Source organism: Pan paniscus, chromosome 23 (genome assembly GCF_029289425.2).
Source record: "Pan paniscus chromosome 23, NHGRI_mPanPan1-v2.0_pri, whole genome shotgun sequence".
Taxonomy (NCBI): domain Eukaryota; kingdom Metazoa; phylum Chordata; class Mammalia; order Primates; family Hominidae; genus Pan; species Pan paniscus.
The window spans coordinates 55,494,715-55,520,265 of NC_085927.1; the positions used below are offsets into that span (position 1 = coordinate 55,494,715).

Sequence of the window (25,551 nt, forward strand, 5' to 3'; positions counted from 1 at the left end):
AGCCGCGATCCCGGGAGCCCTTGCCGCGGCGTGCCGGTGATGTTGACCCAACACACGCTTAGGCCGCCCCTGTCATGTGCGAGGGCTGCGCCAGGCCCTGGCTGCAAGACCCACGCGGCCCCCAGAGTCATAAAGCGTGTGTTTTAGCGGGAGAGACCCGTGTTACGGACGCGGGAATTGGGCAGTTGCGGGGATGGCAGTCTCTAGGCATGGAGTGGGACTGGCACTCCTTTCTCCTCGGCGTTAGCGCCCAGGCTGCACCATCTCCCCTGGGGGCAGCGCTCTGTGCAGTGTGGAAGAGCACGGGCCTGGAGAGACCAGTCCAGTCCTGATGCCACTGAGGGGCAAGATAGCCAGGCAAAAAGAGAAGGTGCCCAGGAGTCGACAGTTGTGGATTTGGTTCCTGGCCTTGCAAGCTGCGTGTTACTGTGCAGTTTCTCCAGGCCTTAGAATTCTTGTCTAAAAATGGGACTATAATACACAGCTTAGTTGCTGGATTGTACAGAGGAATAAATGAAATAAAGCATGTGAAAATATAAAATGTGCGAAGCCCTCAGTCAATGCTTGTTTGATCTTGTTGTGTCCTCTGGGCCTCAGTTTTCTTGTCTATTTAATGGGAGTAAAGTTGAACAGTACCTCCCTGGTGATAGTGTCATAAGGAGTAAATGAGATATAATGCATATTAAATCCTTAGGACATACCTGTACATAGCACTAAATGTAGCTGATATTATCACTTAACGTATTGGTTGGTAGTTACCCATGTATCAGCTATTGTGCTAGGTGATGGGGTAGGAAAATGGAAAGTCCTTGCTCTCTCCTGTACTAGTATGTACAAGATAACACAGCTGTGGGGGTATGTATGTACAAAGCAGAGGGAACATTGAAGAAAGAAATACTGAGACTTGGGTCAGCCTAGGTGATCACTAGAGGACTTCCTCTCTTTAAACTGGACACCTGGTCTGAGCACTTCCTTTACCTCACATCACTTTGAGAAATGTGGAGCTGCTGAAAGCATGCTGTTAATAAAAGTCCCTGATACTGCTCTATGGGCCTTTGGGGGAGGTGTATTTATTGATTTAATGCTTAGGCATTTCTGTATCATGATGGACCCTCCTTTTAGTTAATAACCCAGTCATCAACCATTTATTGAGCACCTACTATGAAACAGATTTTTTTGTTGGGGTCTGAGGGTACAAAGAGGAATGATGTGAGTGATCCCTTTTATCAGGCATATTTGGGAAATTGCTAAATAAACACATTGTAATGGAAATCTATACAAGAGGTGGTGGCACAGGGGAACATGTGGATATGTTGGAAGATTGGCGAGCCAGGAGAGGCTTTTTAAGATTATTTCAGTTGCTGGGTTATAGATGAGAGGACTACAAGGAACAGTGTCTGCAAAGGGGCCATATGTTAATTTTGCAAAACCGATGAGACAATTAAGTAAAGTAACATAGATAAGGTTTCTCGGACAGAGGAGACATTTAGTCAGACATCAGTTCCCTTTTTATAACTTGGAGAAAATCCAAGCCCCTGAGCCAGTTTAGAAGGCCCTTCTTGACTCTTATCTCATGTGAGGGAAGAAGTTACAGAGAACCATTGATGGTTTTTGTCAAGGGAGTGGCGTGATAAGATCTGCCTGTTAGATCTTCCTGGCCGCCTCCGCCTCCATTGTGGGGAATAAATGAGAGGACGAAGCTAGAGACAGGGGGGACCTTTAAGGAGTGGTAGCAGAAGCCCATGTGAAAGAGAAAAGTGCCTAAATTAGGACATTGTGGGGATGAGTAGAATAAATACTGAGAGATACAAGGTTGAATGGACAGGACTCGGACCAATTGGATTGTTGAGGGGAGAATGAGGAAATGAGGATGCTTCCCAGATTTCATCTGAGTTCTGGGACAGTGTCCTTGTTCCAGGCAGAGATTGGAGACCAGGAAAGGTGAACTGATGTGCAGGTCCTGGCATGGAAAGACACAGTTGTGTGGTGGTGCAGAGAACTCATGATCAGGGTTTATAACGACAGGCTTCTGGTCCTGGTTCTGTCACTGCTTCTCTTTGTCTTTGGACAAATTATAAGGGTCTTGTGGGGCTGGGCCCAGACTCCCGCTCCTCTGAGAGGATCCCTCCAGTTCTGATGCTCAGGGAGCCAGTGTTTGTCCTTGGGGGTCTCCTCTTCAGAGAGGACATAGGGCTGTTGTCTAGTATGAACAGGAACACAGATGGATCCAGGGGGAGGATGGGCCAAGGTGTTAGAAGGTGGACGAGACAAAAAGCCAGGCAAAATGAGTCCTCAGTGTAGCAAATAGGAAACAGCAGACAAAAAGCAAAAACAGTGAGGAAAGTAATTAAGAGATTCTTCTCTTTTGGTGGAATACATTATTTCTCTAGGATTCCATTTTATATTTGAAGAATGATAGACATAATGTAGTTGGTGGTCCTTCTGAGCTCTTCCATGCTACAAAACAAACTTCTGTCAGTGGTAGCTTGAGTAATAGAAGTGTCATGCAGTGGGAAGAGCAGTGGCTTTGGAACCATGGAGACCTCGATATGAATCCTGGTTTAGTTTGTGAGGCTTCTTGTTTCTTTTCTTGAAAACGGGATGATGGTAGCCACTTTGACAGATTATTTTGAGGATCTGTAATATTATATGTGTAGCATAGTGGTTTATGCATAGTAAATGCCATTTATTTAGGACCTGTTATTAAAATATAACAAGGTTATAAGTGACCAAGAATCCATTTGTGTTGAATCTCCTGTCTTATCAAAAACAAAAATTGAAGCTATTTCAGGAAGACAGTTGTAATTTTGGGGTTTCCAGAGAAAGGGATCTCAGGATCTCATTACAATTTTAGCAGCCCCCAAGTGAAAAGAAATTCTTATATCCCATTGTGGTAATTTTAAATATGTCCACAAATTCTTTGATACTCTGACCTTCTCAAGAGGAGGAGGTTGATTCTTTTCTCCTTGAGTGTGGGCTGAACTTAGTGACTTGCTCCTGAAGAGTAGAATATGGTAGAAGTGACAGTGTGCGACTTCTCAGACTAGGTCATAAAAAGCATCGTAGTTTCCTCTTTGCTAGCTCTTTCTTGGATCACCCACTCTGACAAAGCCAGCTGCCATGTCATGAGGACACTCAAGCATCCATATGCAGAGAGCTGTGTGGTGAGGAGCTGAGGCCTCCTTTGAACAGCCATGTGATGAACTACCTTGGAACCAGGTCCTCTGAGCTCCAGTCACATCCTCAGCCACGTGTGCAACCTCATGAGACACCCTAAGCCTCTCAGATCTGTGTGAGATCATAAATGTTATTGTTTTAAAATGCTAAATTTTGGGCTAATTTGCTATGTAGCAATACATCATTAATACACCAGTCTTAATTCTCCATGCTGTGTATTAAATGCATTCTGTAACCCACTTCTTAAACAGTGTCTTGGTCACTAAAATAATTTAAACATATTGCTTATGGTCATATAATATCAGTATTGAGATATTCCTCAGCTGTTTCTTCTCTGTGTAAGATAATTCTTTTTTCTCACATTTGTTTTATACTTTTTGTTTAATGTAGATATCACCGTATTTCACATTTGTTTAACAAGTGATTTATCTTGCTGTGAGTCTTTGCAAGTCATGTTAAATTCTTTCTGAACAAGTAAGACAAACATTTAAAATTCTATTTTAGTTGCTCCTTTAATTATTTTTCTTTTTTTTTTTTCGAGACAGGGCCTCACTTTGTCATCCAGGTTGGAGTGCATTTTTTCTAGAGAAGGGGGTCTCACTATGTTGCCCAGGCTGGTCTCGAACTCCTGGCCTCAAGTGATCCTCCTGCCTCGGCCTCCCAAAGTGTTGGGATTACAGGCATGAGCCACCGTACCTGGCTAGTTGCCTTTATGATGCATCCATGAGGCATCTCCAGACCCCACAAAGTGTAGAGCCAGGTGAGATGGGTTGTCATACTCCATCTGTGCTGTTCATTAAGTAGCCACTAGCTACATGTAGCTACTTAATTAATTGAAAATAAGTAAAATTAATGTTTCATTTCCTTAGTTGCATTAGCCATATTTTTAAATTTTTAATTATTATTTTTTTTTTGAGAGAGTTTCACTCTTGTTGCCCAGGTTGGAGTGCAGTGGTGTGATCTTGGCTCACTGCAACCTTCGCCTCCCAGGTTCAAGCAATTCACCTGCCTCAGCTTCCCGAGTAGTTGGAATTACAGGCATGCACCACCACACCTGGCTAATTTTGTATTTTTAATAGAGACGGGGTTTCTCCACGTTGGTCAGGTTGGTCTTGAACTCCCGACCTCAGGTGATCCGCCTGCCTTGGCCTCCCAAAGTGCTGGGATTACAGGCATGAGCCACCGTGCCTTGCCCTTTATTACTATTTTTTTAGAGACAGGGTCTCACTCTGTTGCCCAAGCTGGAGTGCAGTGGCACGATCATAGTTCACTGCATCCTCGACTTCCTGGGCTCAAGCAATCCTCCTGCGTCCTTCCCCAGTAGCTGGGACTACAGGTGTACACCACCATGCCCAGATAATATTTTTGTTTATTTTTTGTAGAGATGGGGTCTCGCCATGTTGCCCAGGCTGGCATTAGCCATATTTTAAGTGCTTATTGGCCACATGTGATGTGACAGCACAGATATAGAATATTTCCATCATCACAGAAAGTTCTGGAAATAGTGCTCTTCTGTAGTAAGTTTTCTATAGGGGAGATTGTATTTTGACTCTTGAGTATTCTTGAAATAATGCAACATTTGGATGCTGCTTTCTATAAATTCATCTCATACTTAAACTGATACCTCATTGATCTTCCACCTGATAAGCTTCTTGAATGAAGTGGGCACATCACATTCACTGTACGCCTGGCATCTAGCATAGAGTTGATAGTGGCAGATGCTTATCAGTTTCTTGTGGAGTTGCTGCTATTTCTATAACTTATTACTCATTGCACTTGCTTGGTCTTTTTCTTAGTCATGTAGACAGTAATTTTTTTTTTCAGCTTCTATCAGTATAGCTCATTTTTTCTCTTCAATCTGCTTAGACAAAATGAGGTTTTCGTTGGTGTTTAAAAATTAAAAAAAAATTCAGGCCAAAAGGTCTTAAAAAAAAAAAGGCAAGTCCTGGACTTAGAGAAGTATTTAAAATATATATGATAAAGAAGTTGTTTCAGAATATATGAAGTACTCCTACCTACAACTCAATAAAAAAGACTCCTACAACTCAATTTAAAAATTGGGCAAAATCTGTGCTTTACAAAGAAAAATAAAGGCCAATAAGCGTATGATAAAGTGCTCCAAATCATTAGTTATTAGGGAAATGCAGTTAAAACTTCAGTGAGAGACTACTGCATGCCGTTTAGGATGGCTATTATCCAAAAAATGGAAAAGAACAAGTATCGTTGAGGATGTGGGGAAATGGGAACCCTTGTGTGTTGCTAGTGGACATGTAAAGTGGTGCTGCTACTATGGAAAATAATTTGGTGGGTCCTCAAAAAGCTAAACATGGAATATGACCAAGCAGTTTTACTCTTAGGTATGTGCCCGAAGAAAATGAAAAAGGACAAATTCTGTATGATTCTGCTTTTATGAAATACCTAGAACAGACAAACTTGTAGAGACAGAAAGTAGATTAGAGGTTACTAGGATTTGGAGAGAGGGGAAATTGGGAGTTACTGCTTCATGTTTACAGAGTTTCTATTTGGGTGTTAAAAAAATTTTGGAAGTAGAGGTGATAGTTGTACAACATTGTGAATATAATTAAAGCCATTGAACTGTAGACTTAAAACGAACAACATGGCAAATTTTATGTTATATATATGTATTTTACCACAGTTAAAAAATTAATAATATAATGTACCAAAATCCATTTAATTGTACACTTTAAGGGGGTGACTTTAGTGTGCCACGTGAACCCTATCTCAATAGTGCTGTTATAAACAAAACCATAATAAGGTACCTCTGCATCCCTATTAGAATAGCTACAATGAAAATGAGTGACACTGAATTTTGGTGGGCATGTGAAGCTATGTATTTATGATTTTTAAAAAGTCACATTGTTTGGAGTAGAGGGGATGTGTTTAAAATGTGAACTCCTCCCTCACTGCTATTTTTGTTTCATAATAAAATAGCCTTTTATGTATCTTTTTCCCTACTCAGTAGTGCCTTTCTTGAAGGGAGGGACTTTATGGTGTTTCTTAGCAGGGTGCCTGGCCCATTTTGGGTACTCTGTAAATGTTGAACTGAACTGAATAGAGCAATGAAGAGCCAGTAGCTCCAGTGAGCCAATCAGTAATTACTCAAATTGCTAAAATGCTGTTGATTAGTTTACCATGTAATTCATTGACTCACACCACACATGATACATGTAAGATCTGTGCTTAGTGCTGCAGCTGTGATCGATAGGATAAAATTAACTATGTGTAGCTTACTTTGAACTACTGACATAGGAGTAGCTCACATGCTATTAAATTATTAAATTTAACACATTTGTAATTTGCTAAAAATGTATATTTGTAATTTATATTTACAAAATAAATTTGTAAATTTGTAAATATAAATGTCTTAAGCCTTCATTCCTTTGCTTATACACACTCTTCATTTTCCCTCAAGGTTGAGTTACCATTTCACTTCCTTTTGAAAGCCGTTTCTGACCTCCAGGTGCTTTTGCCCTGTATTCCCTTGGCACTCTGTGCTTACCTCTTTCAAAGAACTTCACATAATCACTTAATTACCTACCAGTCTCACTAGAGTGAGAGCAGCCAGAGGCCAGGACTCTTATTTACCTCTGTTTTCAGTACCAACTTTCAGGCCTACCACATAATGAGCATCCAATAGTATTTTTATTATTTTCTTGAACACCTGATTTTCTTGAGCCATGAGAGAGAAAATGAGAGCATACAAGAAAGACTTTAATTAGGAGGGGACAGGAAACGTTAAATATGACAGATGACTGATTTCAAGGGGTAAAAAATGACTTGGTATTGTTACTTGGTTGTATAAATATGTTGACTAACCTTCATAAAGAAAGTGAATAGATTAAGCACTTTAGAGGTCAACATACCACAGAGGTAAAAAATAAACCTATCCATCTGTGTATACACACGCACATGGATTTTCCCCGGACATTACTGAGCCTCTGGGCAGCAAGTGTCTTTAACTACACCAAAACACACAAAAACCCAAAAAACAAAAACCCACACAAGTCATCAGCTTGGCTAAGGACGCCATATGGCGTTTTGACTCAACCATGATTCAGCTCAACTTTGTTGAGAGAGAACATCAATTAAGTTACACTATAAAAAGCATATTTTAGAGTGTGCTGGCAATTTCCTTTATTTTTACCTATGCCATGAGCTGGAATGCTACATGGAATTGTTTGGTAAGGTGTTCTGACTCAGCTTCAAAATACAGAAGTGGTCAGTGTGAGCCACCTCATACATTCAATTATCTTAAATGCATGAAGTAGACAGGAAAGAGTTTGAGCCAGCCGAAATAAATAAAACCAATCGAAATAAATAAGGTTAGGATTGTGACCACCAGTACCCTCAGAGCAGAGTTTCTCAGCTCTTTCATTCTTCCAGTCTTTTGTAGTGGTCACTGGACCCAAGGGCTTGGTCACTGGACTGTGGGCAATGACACTCAAAAGCAAAGGAACTGTGGGACTACCAGTAGGGCGAGCTGGGCCCTGTGATGGCCACAAGCTTAGAGAAGTTATTAGAGTTAACGAGATGATCCATAAGTGGGGGATGCTTTTTCATTATAGCTATTGAGGAGTTTGTGTACTGCTTAGAACAGTGTCTGGCACCTAATAGACACAGTTTAAGTGTTAGCGTTTTCGTTGTTGGTGTCATTGTCATCATCATCATCAATGAGAATATTATAAAACTATCAAAAGACATTTAAAAAGACTTAAGTGGTAAGATATACCATTGTATTATAGTAAACCTCAATAACAAAGACATCAATACCTCCCAAATTGACCTGTGGATTCAATGCCATTCATAATAAAATTGCAGCAGGGTTTTTGCTAGAAATTCACACAGATTTTCTAAGTTATATGAGAAACTCCTAGGTTTTCTCTTACTCTCTGAACTGTCATCCCTTTAAGGCTTTTTTGTTTTTTTGAGATAGGGTCTCACTGTGTCACCTAGGCTGGAGTGCAGTGGTGCCATCACAGCGCCACCATGCCCCGCTAATTAATTTTTTTTTTTTTTGGTAGAGATTAGCTCTATGTTTCCCAGGCTGGTCTTGAACTCCTGGGCTCAAGCGATCCTCCTGCCTCAGCCTCCCATAGTATTGGGATTACAGGTGTGAGCCACTGTTCCTGGAACCCTTTAAGGTTTTTTACATGAATCCTCTTCTGACTCCCCAGTTCTTAAGATCCTTCTCTATGCCCTCAGCAAAATTCCCTGTATCCTGAACTTCTGTAAACATCCGTTCATCTTCTTGATCTAAATGAAATATGGCTCTGAGGACATGCCTTTCCCAGGGTTCTTGAAAGTGGGAGGCTGTTTTCTCTCCTGCACTCAGTACAATGCTTGGCTCAAAGGTGTGGTAGTTCTCCTTGATTGTCATTGCTGCTTTCAGACCTTTTTCCTCCATAGACCACTCCAACTTTTAATCTCATGACATCAGAGTATCCCTTGTTTAATCACTTTTGTGGTTAAAAGAGACCTTTGGGTCAGTCTGCCTCATTCCTTGAAGAGTTTAGCCCTGGCTCACTTTTCACTCTATTTCTTCTCCTGTCTGAAATCTTCGTTATTTCATTGTTTATATAGATTTTCCTTTCATTATCCTGACCTGGAATTTCTTTGACTTTCTCTCCCTTAGTGAGCTTGAGCTCCATCCCATCTCAGACACACATTGCCATACCTTACTTAGACTTTATCCATAACTGTAGCTGCCTTCCCCACAATCTCGAGTCCCAATCCCTGTTTTATCTTCTCTTTAGGGCCCTTGCTTCATCAAGTCTTTAACCTCACCAGGACCTACAGTCTTTTGACCCTATTTCCTATTTACTACCGCTTTTGTTTTTCATTCCCCTTCTTAATGTTCACATTCCCATCTTGATCTGGCTTAGATCCATGGATGAGTAATAAGAGCATTTTTTAATGTACCTCCTCAACTCCACTGCCTCCTCTCTAAACTTTGTTATGTTTGCCTGGTAAAACTCCAGCTCTGGTCAAATCCAACTTGTTTCCTTTGCGACAGTACCCAAATAGCTGAACAAGGCTAGAGAAAAACATACAGCCGTGCAGACTGCTCTCACTTTAACTTGCTGATCACTAACTAACGTGGCCCTTAATGCTACCTGTCAGTCCCGCTGTTTGCCCTGGTCCCTTGACTCTCCTGCTCCCCGAGTCAGGTATTTCATGCTCCACTCTCTTCAAACCTCCATCCCATCTCCCTCATCCTCACTCTCAGCTCTCTGAAAATAGGAGCAACTAGAAGATAATTTCCAGGAACTCTCATCACCCTCTCTGCCCACCTACTTGTATCTGTGCCCGTAGCCTGCCTTTGCTTCTGGTCTGTGGATGAGCGATCTTGCTCTGAATATGAGCTCCCCTTAAGTTTGCACTAAATTCCATTGCCTTTTGCACACATTGCTCCAGCAGTCTTCTTCTCTCCCCCCTTAAAAATCATCAGTTTTACCCTTTCTATTGGATTGCACTCATCAGTTTACAGATCTGCTGTAATTTTTCCCATACTAAGAAAAATCTCTGCCTCCATTTCCCTGAGTGATAATCCTTCCCGGATCTCAGAACTCAGTCCTCAGACCTCTTCTCTTTTTTGCCTATATTTACTTTCAGAGTATTCTCACTCAATCTTGTGGCTTTAATAACTTCCGTTTGCTGGTGACTAACATTTTTCTTTAGCTGGACTTTTTTGTTTTTTTTTTGAGACAGGGTCTCGCTCTGTCACCCAGGCTGGAGTGCAGGGGCACGATCTGCAGCCTTGACCTCCCAGACATAAGCAGTTCTTCCACCCCAGCTTCCCTTGTAGCTGAGACTACAGGCATCCACCACCACACCCGGCTATTTTTTAAAATTTTTTTGTAGAGACAGGGTCTTACCATGTTGCCCAGTCTGGTCTTGAACTTCTGGCCTCAGGTGATCCACCCACCTTGGCCTCCCAAAGTGCTGGGATTACAGGCATGAGCCACTGCACCTGGCTTAGCTAGATTTTTCTCCTGAATGCTAGACTTGTTTATTCACCTGACTACTTCACATTCTACTTGTATTTCTACTGATCCTCTCATCCACCAGATATCCTCAGAGTACTCTTGTTTCTGTAAACAATAAATACATCTTTCAATTTATGGCTCAGGCTAAAGTTTTGATGTCATCCTTCACTCCCCTTTTTTAGACACCCTCATAAGAATCCATCATCAAGTCCTATTGGCTCTATCTTTAAAATATCCAGAATTTGATTTCTATTTCCCGTATCTGCTGCTTTCCCTCTGCTCCAAAAACAGCCCCCTAACTGGTCTCCTGCTGTCTTCTCTTTCTCCCTTTAAGATTGATTCTTTACAAAAGCAGCCAAAGAGATCCTTTTAACATGTAAGTCAGATGATGTCACCCCTCTGCTCAGAACCTTCCATGGGCCGGGCACGGTGGCTCACGCCTGTCATCCCAGCACTTTGGGAGGCCAAGGCAGGTGGATCACCTGAGGCCAGGAGTTTGAGACCAGCCTGGCCAACATGGTGAAACCCCATCTCTACTAAAAATACAAAAATTTATTGGGCATGGTGGCACATGCCTGAAATTCTACCTACTTGGGAGGCTGAGGCATGAGAATTGCTTGAACCTGGGAGGCGGGGGTTGCAGTGAGCTGAGATCCTGCCTCTGCACTCCAGCCTGGGCAACAGAGCAAAACTCTGTCTCAAAAACAAAACGAAAAAAAGAACCTTCCATGGCTTCACATCAGGATAAAAGCCAGCGTCCTTCCGTGGCCTACTGTGCCTGTGCAGGGTGGCTCCGTCTTCTCTCTCTGAGTCGCACTTCTCTTTTCTCACTGGGGTTCATTGAAGCCAGCCCTGACTTCCCTGTGACGTGCTCTGTATGCCTTTGCCTCTAGTCCAAGCTCTTCTCCCAGCAAGATGCATAGTTGGCTCCCTCACCTTCTTTGGATCTGTGCTTAAATACTACTTTTAAAATAAGGTTTAAATAATATCTTATATACAAAATCTTTCTCTAAGCATATAAAGACATTCTCCTTATATTTTCTTCCAAAGCCTTGCAATTTTGTCTTCCATATAATTCCTAAATCTACCTGGAGTTACTTTTTGGGTAGTGTAAGTAAGGATCCAATTCAGTTTTTTTCCTTCTAGATTAACAGTTGTTACAGCACCTCTTCGAGCACAGTCCATCTTCCCCAGGTCTTTAATGCTATTGATAGATGCCATTTATCAAGTTACCATGTGTACACAGTTCTGCTCTTGGGCTGTCTTTTCCAGTGGTTGACTTTCTGCCTCTGTGCTAATTTCACCTTTTCTTAGCTTCTCTTTCTTTCATTTTCTTTTCTTTTCATGTTTTCTTAGAGACAAGGTCTCGCTGTGTCACCCAGGCCTGAGTGCAGTGTTGTGATCATAGCTCACCATAGCCTTGAACTCCTGGGTTCAAGCAGTCCTTCTGCATCAGGCTCCCAAGTAGCTGGGACTACGAGGCACAAACCATCAAGACCAGCTAATTAAAACAAGTTTTTTTTTTTTGTAGTGATAGGGTCTTGCTATGTTAGGCAGGTCTTGAACTCTCCTGGCTTCTGCCTCTCAAAGCACTGGAATTATAGGCATATGAACCACTGCGCCTGGCCGCCTTAGTTCCTTTCATTTAGCACAGTGCGTTTGTTCTGATGAAAGATGAATTTTGAATGTGATGAGGACAGTGGGAAAGAGGAAGTGTGTGGTTTTGGGGAGTGGGGAGAGGACTGGTATGTTTGGAGCCCTTTAAAGCAGGGGTTGCCAGACCATGGCCAGATCTGGTCCACTACCTGTTTTTTTTATGACCCATGAGTTAAGAATGGTTTTTTACGTTTTTAAATGGTTGGGGAGATAATAAAATTTCATGACACATGAAAATTATATGAATTTAAATTTTAGTTTCCACAAACAGTTTCATTAGAGCCCAGCCATGTTCACTTGTTTAGGTGTTTCCTGTGGCTGCGTTTGTGCACTGGGGGAGTTGAGAGTGTGACAGGGGCTGTTTGGCCATCAGAGCTGGAAATATTCACTCTCTGACCCTTTACAGAAAAAGTTTGTGACCCTGCAAAATGGATTGGTCTGGGTTGTCAGGATGGCTTCAGAATCCTGGATGTGACAGAAGAGGAGAGAAGAGTGTGAAAAGAAGTTTTGAGTTCTGCGCAGATTTCAAAATTTTACCCTAGGCTGTTTGTGGCAGGAGATACAGATGTTTTTATTTTCTGTTTTTGTTCCATCCTGCCCAGTCAAATCAGCAAGATTATGGTTTTAAATAACAACCAGTGATTGTTGTTTTAATCTGTGAACTTGTGTGGATTTTAATAGTTTTTCTCACTGGCAGTTGTTAAACTACTCTAAACCACGTATGCCAGTTTTTAAGTAAATCTGAGGTATTAGGATAAATCTTTTAACAAGTATGAAGGTCTTAGTTGTAAAATGTGTATGCATACAGTATATTAGACCTATCTAACCTGTTACAGATAATCACAGGTAGTTTTCTTTAATTTTACTCAAACGGGACTTGCCAAGATTAAACCCTACAGATCTGTTCAAACTTGAGGGAAATGAAATTCTACCTTTTGTATAATTCAAAGGATTTTTTTGGTTCTGTAATGTAACATTTCATTTATACATTGTCTTCAGGGTATGCATTCCTTTCTAATAGGAATGTCTAACGGTTGAATTTTAATTGTCCTTGTAAGTACTTTCCGCCTTCTGTGAATGAAGTAGCTAAGCTTTTTAAAGTTGCTGTACATTTTTTGTTAGTTTGGTTAAAGCAGAAATGACAGCAGTTATTATTAATAACTTTTGTAATATTGGAGTGATTGATCTTTACTATTTCATTGTCGTTAATCGTTACACATATTTAGCTGCATTGTCTTGACAGTGAACGTAGATTCTGCAGACAAGAGTATACTAGGACTATTCTGGATCTGTAATGCCAAATAGTTTTCTTTCAAGGCTGTAGAGAAGGTAAAGATGTATAGAAGAGTTAAATGCTTTCATAGTATTTACTGTTACTGAATAAAAGCTCCTTTGTCCTCATCTGATGAAAGTTGTTGACATATTATATTGTATAAAAATATGGTGAATAGAAGCTATAGATATTTATTATATGACTCTAGAGGAAGAGTTTTACTGACACCATTTATAAAAGGAAACACATCTAAAACATGTTCTTTGCTCTTAAGAAATTTAAAATACAGTTAATTGGGTTATAACTCCTCCCAGACCCTCAAGCTTATCCACTGTATCATTTAATGGGAAAGGAGAAATTCGATGTTTGCTTAATAGCAGTCATAAAATATCTATATGATATTCACATCTTAAAATCTGACACGTTTTTAAGTTTCTGAGTAGAGATTATATGGATTTCTTAATGGGAAAGGGAGGGTTGAGCTGATGCCTCACTTTCCCCTTTCTTTTGCTGACTCAAAGAGTACTGATTTCACTGCCTATGTCAGGCCTGATTCCTGGCTCTGAGCACAAGCTCTGTAAGTGCTTGGATTACATAGCAAGGCTGTGATGCAGTCAGGGGCCACTTTTGAGTGTGCGAACAGTCTCATCACTGTTTAAAACTTGAACAAATTCAATTAATGGGTACCAATTCTGGGCCCTAGAGATATAGAAAAGAATAAGATAGTCTCCATTTTTCAAGGACTTAACAGTCTAGCTGGGGAGATAGGTTACGTAAATCTTATCTGATGTGGACAGGTTATTCCAGTCTTATGAACAGAGCTCCAGGGCGGCATAGAGGGAGTCTGTTTGTCTGGAAAAGTGGAGGAGTTTCTCCAGGTCTGAGTTTCCCAAAGGTTTAAAAGGAGATGCAGGCCAGGCGCAGTGGCTCACGCGTGTAATCCCAACACTCTGGGAGGCTGAGGTGGGCAGATCACGAGGTCAGGAGACCGAGACCAGCCTGACCAAAATGGTGAAACCCTGTCTCTACTAAAATACAAAAAAATTAGCCGGGCGTGGTGGCATGCGCATGTAGTCCCAGCTACTCAGGAGGCTGAGGCAGAAGAATCACTTGAACCCAGGAGGCGGAGGTTGCAGTGAGCTGAGGTCGCGCTACTGCACTCCAGCCTGGGCAACAGAGCAAGACTCCATCTCAAAAAAAAAAAAAAAAAAGGAGATGTAAATTTCTCCCAGGCAGAGGATTGGGAGATTTGGAGAGGACTTTCTTCTGGTGGTGAGATATGTTTGAGCAAAGACAGAAGATTGGCGAAATCGGGGGTTTTCAGGAATCCATGGTTTACAACCTGGGGAGAGCATATGACAGTGATCACAGCTCCACATTATTTTTTCTTTATACTGCAAACGCGAATTATTGTGTGCCAAATAGATGCTGTCATGATTACTCTTTAGTCGCTATTAATAGTTATTTGGATTTCAGGAATGTTTTGGTTGGCCTTAGCTCAGTTAAATGCTTTTCATTTGGTTAAAATTATTATAAGGGCATGGTGCATATATAACAAATTACCATGTAGCATTGGGAATTATTCACAACATAGTTCATGAACTTAGTATTTATTCTATGGTCGGGATATCATTTTTCCCGTTTTCTTTAAGAATATTGCTTTTCTTCTGTCTTGTTTAGTCTGTACCATAGTTTGATTCCAAAGCTTTTGCTGTGCTAGATACCAATTTTGAGTAAAACAGATGTTACGATTGCAAGGAATGACTTCAGGGAAGACCATTCACGGGGGAAAGGTGGTTCCCATGTAAGAGGCAGACGGCAAAGGATCAGGTGAAAGAAATAATTCTCGCTGCTTTCTTACAGCTGTAAATACACATTCTTAGTCATCTCAGTAGGAAAAGAGAGGCGTTATTGAAGCTTATTCAAGTTGCAGAGCTCTACTTTTACTTGAGTATAGCATTAAATAATAAATGGCTTCAAAACTTCATGCAGATGGGGCAAATAGAGGTGATTAGTTTTGTTCTTTGTCCTAGAAATTGTGATCAGCCTTAGCATTCTTCATAGTGTTTTAAACTCCTGGGTATTTTCTTAGCTGATGAGTGTCTACAATATATTTGGTACTCCTTAAAGCTACCTTAAGAATGTTAGTGAATCGGCCAGGTGCAGTGGCTCACACCTGTAATCCCAGCACTTTGGGAGGCCGAGGTAGGCAGATCACGAGATCGGGAGTTCGAGACCAGCCTGGCTAACATGGTGAAACCCTGTCTCTACTAAAAATACAAAAATTAGCCGGGCGTGGTGGCGGGTGCCTGTAGTCCCAGCTACTCGGGAGGCTGAGGCAGAAGAATTGCTTGAACCCAGGAGGCAGAGGTTGCAGTGAGCCAAGATTGTGCCACTGCAACTCCAGCCTGGGCGACAGAGCAAAACTCCGTCTCAAAAAAAAGAGTGTTAGTGAGTATTCTTCTATTCTTCTTACGGCAATGCTGTCACTAAAAAATGGCTTATGTACTTGTTTCATACAGTTTATTGAGGCAAGATTAGTGCTGTACCCTTGAATTTTCATTTCTTAATTTGGTCACTTAGTTGCCGAGACACTGAGTCAAAGTTTCATTATTTACACTCAGGGCTGACTGGGGGAGACATAGACAGATTATTTTATGTGCAGTTTCCCAGTTTTTAATTAATTTATACTCTGCCTCTTTCAAAACCAAGTTTGAGATACCTTAAAAAATAAATACGAGAAAAAGATAAGGGGGGAAATTAGGGATAGTGGAAAAGCCAGATAGAAAAAGTAAGGATTCATGTTGTTTGGGTCATAAATTTGACTCCAGACTTAAGAAAGGCCCCGACAGAGAGAAAATATAATAAATAATGTGAGTTCTATTGTCTGTTCGTAAGATAAAAACACACATCACTTGGTGTATAAGAAGCCATGGTACTGAAGTTCAAGGAAAGAAGTGTTTCCTCTGCCCCCGGAAAAGGGGCCTCCATAGGTGTCTTCTGCAGCAACTGAGCAGCTCTGTAACCTGGGCAGCTCAGTGTCCGGAGTTCTGAACGAACATGTGGCGCCCTGCTGGTCTGGCTCAATCCAAGGGTGAAAGGTAGGGCACTGTGAATCTACAGCGAGAGCAGAAGGAGAAAATTCGTATGGTCTGAATCATTTGGCATTTATAGAATCTCTTAAATTGTCCAATGTGGCAACTTTCCTTCTAACGTTAAAAGAGATTTGCTGTTTCTTTAGGGGATTTATGGAATGAGGAAGTTGGCTTGCATTTAGGTGCCATGTTGCACAAAAAATTCTTATCTTCAGAGCTCTGGAATGATAGCCAGTGCAGGCAGTACTCCTGGCATGAGGCACGCAGAGACTGAGATGCCCAGAGGGTACAGCCACAGGTTCATCTTTCTCCCTGGGCATACATTCTTGGTGGAAGAACAGGCACACTTTACATTCTCCCTCTCTCCTTTCTCTCCCATCTGTGTAGTTGACTGTAGAAGTTTGGTGTGTGTGTTGTCAGCCTCACTGTGTCTACAGAGTAGATAGTATCCTTGTCCTACAGGAATATTGTTTCTTATAACTGAACTTAGCTACATATTGGGTGACAGAGGACCAGACTATATTCTCTGTCTAGAACATTAAATAAAGATACTCTGTTCTGATTCAGGGTAGATCCATAAGCATGAGCAGTCACTGGAACTGGGATTTGGGTTGTCATGGGTAGTGGAAGTGCTCAGGCCAGAGTGCTTCACTTGGCCTTGTGGCTCTGCCAGTTACTGGCTGAGTGATTTGTGCAAGTTACTTACCATCTCTACTTCGCTTACCTTATCTGTAAATGGAGAGGACAGTGTTGGCCTCATAAGGCTATTGCAAAGACTGAGATAATACATGAGAAGTGACAAGAACAGTGTCTGGTGCATAGTAAGTGCTCAATATGTGTAGATCTTTTATTTGGTGTTGTAAATTAAGGAGCTAAAGCAGATAAACCTAGCGTACCTCCCCACAATAGTAGATAAAAGCAGTTTTCTGAACAGGACATTTGGAAATCATAATCTTTTTTTTCTGATTCGTGATAATTTTATCCTTTTTCAGAGAAACAGCACCCAGGACTATCTTCCAAAGAGTTCTGGATATCCTAAAGAAATCTTCTCATGCTGTTGAGCTTGCCTGCAGAGATCCATCCCAAGTGGAAAACCTGGCTTCCAGTCTGCAGTTAATAACAGAATGCTTCAGGTGTCTTCGCAATGCTTGCATAGAGTGTTCTGTGAACCAGAATTCAATCAGGTAGTTACACACGTACCTTGGATTCTGTTTCTTTGTATATGTGCATGCTGGTTTTGTCATTTGGTTTATCTGTTAGAAGTTGTTTTGGGCTGGGTAAGGTGGCTCATGCCTGTAATCCCAGCATTTTGGGAGGCTGAGGCAGGAGGATTGCTTGAGTCCAGGAGTTCAAGACCGGCCTGGGCAACATGGTGAGACCCTGTCTCTACAAAAAAAATACAAAAAATTAGCTGGACATGGTGGTGCGCACCTGTAGTCCCAGCTGCTCAGGAGACTGAGGTGGGAGGATTGCTTGGGCCGGGGAGAGGCAGAGGTTGCAGTAATCTGAGATGGTGCCATTGCTGCAGGCTGGGCCACATTGTGAGACCCTGTCTCAGGGAAAAAAAAAAAAAAAAAAAAAGTTGTTCTGGCATGATAGTATCACCCACTGTTATTGCAGGATTGCCCTTTACATCTGCGGGGAGAGGCCCTCTACAGGCCTCGCCATTGGAGTCTCTCTGACTAGTGTATAAAATAATGGAGTGTGTTTAACATTAGGGGTTAGATTTCTTGTTTGTTTTTATCACATGTTTTGAGGTGTTTGGTTCTTCATAGTGTTTTGAAGCTGATTTTGAGTCTTTGTTCCTAGATTTTACCTGCCTACGTTTATATGCAGTTCTTGACCTCAGGTTGTAAACGTTTTAATTACTTTTAATGTTTTAATTTGTTACTCTTGTGTTTGAACAAGAAGCATATTTTGTAAATTTACAAGATGACCTGTCTTTCTTAAAGATCGTGTAAAGTTCCAAGCTCTGCTTCCACCTATTTTATGATGCGCACATTTTTAAAAGTAGTTAAAACATGAGCAGGCGAGCTGTCCAGTGCTCTTCTTTGCTTTTACATATTACCGTCTCCTCCCAGAACACAGCATCTTTCTTCTTTGATTTTATGGAACCTGCTTTTTATTAAAAATTTTTACTTGAAGTCAGAAGCCACAAACAGGATGCTCACTTTCTTTCCTGGACTTGGATGTAGACAGAGCCTCCAGGCTTCCCTGTCACCACTGTGACGGGTAAGCTTGGGCTGGTCCAGAAGCCATTTGAGGGACTCCCTTCGGTTAGACACATATACCTGAGGCTTTGATATGATTAATGAGATTTTTAAGATCAAAGGAGAGAGGGTAAAAAGTGAGTCGTGTAACTTCAATACTAAACCAAACCTGCCATCCATTTGAGGATAAATGGATAGAAACAACAATAATCTTGATAATAATAGTCAACATTCTAAAACATAACTAGTTATATGCTAGAAGCATCTGGCCAGAAGGCTAGTTTCTTTTGTCCTTTTCCAGTCAAAAGGTGCTCTAGTGTGATGGGGAAGGAAAGGAGAGCCGTAGAACTAACTTTTGACTGTGGCTGGCAGATACACCATTGTGCTTGGCTAATCTTGGTGGGGAAGGGAGCGAGCATTCGTTGAGCCTGCCTTCGGCGTTGGGCTTTGTCCCAAGGGCTTTGCTTGCAGTATCTTCTTTAATTCTTAGAACAAACTCAAGAAATTTTTTCATTTTTACAAAAGACGAAACTGTAACTTGGAGAGGTTAAATAACTTGTCTGAGAGTCACTTGTTAAGTGAGAGAGGCTGGGAACATTCTCTCCATATCCAGACATCTGACTCTAAAGCTTAAGCTTAACAAGCAGTCTGCCCTTACTGTTCTGAGCTTAAGCTCAAAAGCAGTCTGGGCCAGGCGCGGTGGCTCACGCCTGTAATCCCAACACTTTGGGAGGCCGAGGCGGGTGAATCATGAGGTCAGGAGTTTGAGACCAGCCTGGCCAGCATGGTGAAACCCTGTCTCTACTAAAAATAAAAAATCAGCTGGGTGTGGTGGCACACACCTGTAGTCCCAGCTAATCTGGAGGCTGAGGCAGGAGAATCACTTGAACGGGGAAGGCGGAGGTTGCAGTGAGCCAAGATTGGGCTACTGCACTTCAGCCTGGGCAACAGAGTGAGACTCTGTCTCAAAAAAAAAAAATGCAGTCTACCCTTGCTGTCCTGAGCCTTACACACTGGTCTTGTTGTGGATGACTGCTCCATCTTGACCCTGGACAGGTGACTTGGTCTTCCTGAGTATCAGTTTTGTCCTCTGTAAAACTAGGTAAGCAATGTCTTCCAAACAGGCTGGTTATGGGGTGTAAATAAGATTACTTATGTAAATGCCTAATGCACATTGTGTGCTCAGTAAACATTAAATGCTTCTGCCTCTGCCTCAGGAATGAATGTACAACACAAGTTTATGTTAATACTTTCTTTCAAAGCAGTCAATTTTTATTTTCTTTTTTGAGTAATATATGCAAACTATAAAAATTCAAACATTACAAAAATAAATACTATGACAAGTAAGTTATCGGTGGTCTTTTGGTAGGGCCAGCAAAGCAAGGGCTGTGCTGTTCGTGATAATATCTTTTTATTGCATGCAACTTATGGTTGGGTGGAAATGAAAATGAACATTTAAGGGTGTTAATTTTTCTGCCTCTTCCCTTCTAGGATTGTATTATTATTCACTGTTGATTTTTAAAGGAAAATTTCAACCATTTAGGGCAGCAATTTTCAGAAAAGAATTTTCTAGTTAGAAATACTACAAAGATTCTAGTAAAGACTTTGTGGCCAAGCTTAACTAAGGCCAGTATTTCTGAGCCAGTCAAGATTCAGATTGCAACTAGTACATATTTTTCTGATGTTTTACTTTAAGTCGTTAAAGAAAGAGTTCATCAAAAGGTGTGATGCTATTAAAGCCTAGATCTTTTTACATCTTTTGCACTTTGTGTGGACTGGGACTGTTTTTGCTAAGAATGCATGGAATGGGGTATAATACAATAAAGCAAAGAATCTGAGTCATGGGAAACTTCAGGAAGTACTCAAAGAAAGCTGTTGGAAGCAGTTAGCTCTGCATGTAAATATAACCTCTACTGCTAGGGTTGCTATATTTTTCCTGTAAAGAGCCAGATAATAAATAATTTAGGCTTTGTAATCTCTGTCAGATTTCTCAGCTCTCCCATTGTAGTGCAAAAACAGCCAGACAATATATGAATGAATGAACATGTCTAATTTTGTCTTTTTTAAAAAACCCAGGAACTTGGATACGATTGGTGTTGCTGTTGATTTGATTCTTCTGTTTCGTGAACTGCGAGTGGAACAGGAATCTCTGTTGACAGGTAGCATGCAATATAATTCATGGATTATTTTTATCTTTATAAAGGGTTCAAAACCAGTACTTTGAGTATTAACATCATTCATTGAAACACATGTTCTGTATTTCATGAGATAGGGAAACTTTAATAGTGAAATATTAAAGAATTATAAAGTTGTAGCAACTTCCCTTCCTGAATGGCTGAATTTTGTTCCTTTCACATTTGTATGTTGAAGTCTGTCTGTTCCAGTTGCTGTAACAAAATGCCTTAGGCTGGGTAGTTTATAAACAACAGAAATGTATTGCTTACAGTTCTGGAGGCTGGAAAGTCCAAGATTAAGGTACCAGCAGATTGGGTGTTTTGCGGGGGCTGCTCTCGTCTTCATAGATGGTGCCTCTTGCTTTGTTCTCCTGTGGTGGAAGGTGGAAGGCAGAAGGCATAAACAAGCTCTCTGGGCCCCTTTTATAAGGGCACTAATCCCATTCACGAGGGCTCCACCATCATGACCTAGTCACTTCCCAAAGGCCCCATCTTATACTAGCATGTTGGGGATTAGATTTCAGCATAGGAATTTCGGAGGGGCACAGGTATTCAGATCATAGCATGGTCCTAACCCCCAGTACCCAGAATGTGACTGAATTTGGAGATAGGATCTTTAAAGAGGTAATTAAGGTAAAATGAGGGTATATGACTGGTATCCGTATAGGAAGAGGAAATTAGGACATGGCCATGCTCAGAGTAGAGACCATGTGAAGACACAGGGAGAAGATGACCATCCACAGGCCAAGGAGCGAGACCTCAGAAGAAATCAGCCCTCTCGACACCTTGATCTTGGACCTCCAGCCACCAGAACTGTGTAAAAATAAATGTCTGTTGTTTAAGCCATTCAGTCTGTGGTAAGACTAATAGACCATCTTTTAATATTTATGAATGTGACAGGCCCTGGTCCAGGTTTTGGGTGTGATTGAAACAGTGACCAAAACAGACAAAAAGTGTCTGTCCTTAGAGAACTCACATTCCGTTGAGAGGAGCCACATGTTAAGTGTCTAAGTCAGGTATCTAGTGTGATGAAAATGGAACTTAGCTCTGATTGTTAACGGTTGTTGACTTGGGATTAAGAGAAACACCACACTTCTTTAGACTCATTAGTAGAATGGTTTTGGTCTTTGTTCTTCTAGCATCAACATCTTTCCTTTGGACAGTGGTTATTATCTTAACATAATGTTTAAAAAAAACGTAGATTTTTAATTTATGATCTCTTTGTGCCAGGAATTGAAATACTTTATGGGTAAACCTAAATTATTTGATAAAAAAATCTTAATGTAGGCTGGGTGCCGTGGCTCATGCCTGTAATCCTAGCACTTGGAGAGGCCAAGGTGGACAGATTGCTTGAGCTCAGGTGTTTGAGACCAGCCTGGGCAACATGGTGAAATCCCGTTTCCAAAAAAATACAAAGGCTGGGTGCAGTGGCTCAAGCCTGTAATCCCAGCACTTTGGGAGGCTGAGGCGGGCGGATCATTTGAGGTCAGGAGTTCAAGACCAGCCTGGCCAACATGGTGAAACCCCCTGTCTACTAAAAATACAAAAATTAGCTGGGTGTGATGGCGCATGCTTGTGATCCCAGCTACTCAGGAGGCTGAGGCAGGAGAGTTGATTGAACTCAGGAGGTGGAGGTTGTAGTGAGCCGAGATCGTGCCATTGCACTCCAGCCTGGGTGACAAGAGTGAAATTCTGTCTCAAAAAAAAAAAGAAAAAAAAAGAACCGGGCATGGTGGCACACGCCTGTAGTCGCAGCTACTTGGAGGCTGAGGTAGGAAGATTGCTTGAGCCTGGGAGGTGGAAGTTGCAGTGAGCTGAGATCACGCCGCTGCACTCCAGCCTGGGTGACAGAGCAAGACTCTGTCTCAAAAAAAAAAAAAAAAAAAAAAAAAAAACCCCAGAAAATTTTAATGTAAATTTCCAGGTGGATAAGTTAGATGTACTAAATTATAGGTTAAATTTTATTGTTGGCTGGGCGCAGTGGCTCACGCCTGTAATCCCAGCACTTTGGGAGGCTGAAGCGGGCGGATCACGAGGTCAGGAGATCTACCTGGCTAACACGGTGAAACCCCGTCTCTAGTAAAAATACAAAAAATTAGCTGGGCATGGTGGTGGGCACCTGTAGTCCCAGCTACTCGGGAGGCTGAGGCAGGAGAATGGCATGCACCCAGGAGGCGGAGCTTGCAGTGAGCTGAGATTGCCGCGACTGAACTCCAGCCTGGGCGACAGAGCGAGACTCCATCTCAAAAAAAAAAAAAAAAAAATTTGTCGTTGTAATAACGTCTTTACCTTATAATTCAATGAATATAACCTTTAAATGAGAAGTCTCCAGTTGCATTTAAAATATTATTTGACTTACAAATTGTTTTATATACAGTTTTAATGCCTGTACTTTGCATATAACATGAGGCATATTTCTTTTTTTTTTTTTGAGATGGAGTCTTACTCTGTCGCCCAGGCTGGAGTGCAGTGGTGCAATATTGGCTCGCTGCAACCACCGCCTTCCCGCCGGGTTCAAGCGATTCTCCTGCCTCAGCCTCCCGAGTAGCTGGGATTACAGGCGCCTGCCACCGCACTTGGCTGATTTTTTGTATTTTTTTATTAGAGATGGGGTTTCACCTTGGCCAGGCAGGTCTTGAACTCCTGACCTCATAATCCACCCGCCTCGGCCTCTCAAAGTGCTGGGATTACAGGCGTGAACCACCGCACCTGGCCACGAGGCGTATTTCTATTGATGTTAATATGTGTGCATCTCTTGGTAGATAGACAAGAACTAGAGGTGATGGTCTTTTTTCACAGGTGAAATAGGCTAAATTAGCGTGTTAGAGCACTGCCTGGTTTGGTTTAATTTCTGTGATTTCCTAGTGTTTTCATTTTAAACTCAGTTTGCTAAAAATTCTTGGATCTTGCTATTTGATTTTGAAGTATTCCTTTAGGAAATGGTAATTAAAAATTAATTACTTCCCTTAAGAATTTACAGACAAAGTGCATCACCATGTTTTTTTGAGCATCAGTTTTTAAAATAATCTCAAGAAATGGAAAGGATGTAGGATTTAGTTGTGAAATGTTTTTACGATATTATATATTTAAAGATACTTCTGTAGCTCCATTTTATAATAAAAGGGAAGCATCAGTACTCAAAATTGGGGAATTATAAATTAGCAGTAAAGTCCGTGTTTCACAGTGTCACTTGGGAGGGCAGCTATTTTGAGGTCTCTGTGTGGTATAGTAATTGAGAAAGAAAGTTGAGAATGTACTGTGTTTTATAATTGCTGATCCTGATGGGGCGGGCAGTGTGGCGCTCCAGAGCTGCTGCGCTGTGGTGGGCGGAAGGAGGTTTCTCTTTTAATGATATATCCTAAATAAAGAAGCAAAGGGGAAGTGCTGTACAAATGCTGTGATTAAATAACTATTAGAGTGGAGCCAGCCCCTCCACCATGTGCTGGATTTCATCGCCACTTGCCCACGCAGAAGCTTTTCTCCTCAAATTATCCCCTTGCTCTCAGGCAGCCTCTGTTTTTTTCCTCTTTACTCCATCATTTTCATCAGCATGTAATATGCCCTCCCATTTTTCATTTAAAAATATCTTCTTTTGACTCCATGTCCCCGTCAGTCCAGTATCTCGTTTTTCTGCTCTATCCCAAATGTGCTACAAAAGATGTATTTAGTTTTTACAATATATGGTAAAAGATTATTTCATCCTTCACAGGATTACTTTTCACTGAAGCAGGTAGATGACCTAAAAAAAATTAACAGAGCAGATATCTGAAACTACTTTTATGAACCAGTTTGTCATTGAGGAGTAAATTGGTTATTTGGTTGTTAGCTTGGCTATTCACTTATATTCACTAGGCAGAGAGGGCAGATTCTTACAGACCTGTTACATGTTAGCTGTATTAAATGTTGTTCTTAATTTAGGTAGTTGCATTTGTATGAGTTTAATTATTTTTTATTGATGTGAGATTCACATATTGTTAACTATTTTAAAGTGAACAATCGAGTGGCATTTAGTACATCCACAGTATTGTGCAACTACCATCTCTACCTAATTTAAAAAAAAATTTTTTTTTTTGAGACGGAGTTTGCTCTCGTTGCCCATGCTGGAGTGCAGTGGCACAATCTCGGCTCACTACAGTCTCCGCCTCCCAGGTTCAAGCAATTCTCCTGCCTCAGCCTCTTGAGTAGTTGGGATTACAGGCACCCACCACCACGCCTGGCTAATTTTTGTATTTTTAGTAGAGATGGAGTTTCACCACATTGGCCAGGCTGGTCTCGAACTCCTGACTTCAGGTGAACCACCCACCTCAGCCTCCGAAAGTGCTGGAATTACAGGCGTGAGCCACTGCGTCCGGCCTAAAAATCACCCTAAAAGGATACCCTGTTTTCATTGAGCAGTTGCTCTCTTTCCGCCTCCCTGTAGCCCCTGGCAACCACTATTTAGCATTCTGTCTCTGTAGATCTACCTACTCTGGATATTTCATATAAATGGAATCATAGAATTAATTATGTGACCTTTGGTGTCTTACTCCTTTCACTTAGCATAATGTTTTTATTTATTTATTTATTTTTTTGAGACGGAGTCTCGCTGTCGCCCAGGCTGGAGTGCAGTGGGGCGATCTCGGCTCACTGCAGGCTCCGCCCCCTGGGGTTCATGCCATTCTCCTGCCTCAGCCTCCTGCATAGCTGGGACTACAGGCGCCCGCCACCACGCCCAGCTAATTTTTTGTATTTTTAGTAGAGACGGGGTTTCACCGTGTTAGCCAGGATGGTCTCGATCTCCTGACCTTGTGATCCGCCCGCCTTGGCCTCCCAAAGTGTTGGGATTACAGGCGTGAGCCACCGCTCCTGGCCTTTAGCATAATGTTTTTAAGGTTCATCCACCTTGTAGTGTGTATCATTACTTCGTTCCTCTTTATGGTGGAATAATACTGCATTGTGTTGATATATCACATTTTGTTT

At 41.5% G+C, this 25,551-nt stretch overlaps 1 protein-coding gene across 1 annotated transcript in view; it reads left to right on the forward strand.

Moving 5' to 3' along the window:
• The window catches only part of ATXN10 (ataxin 10), a 188,748-nt gene that overhangs the window by 17,195 nt on the left and 146,002 nt on the right, over positions 1–25,551 (forward strand). Inside the window, exons 2-3 of the mRNA XM_003812385.5 lie at positions 17,201–17,392; positions 20,495–20,577. Coding sequence (XP_003812433.3) covers positions 17,201–17,392; positions 20,495–20,577 — 275 coding nt within the window. The remainder of the gene's footprint in view (positions 1–17,200; positions 17,393–20,494; positions 20,578–25,551) is intronic.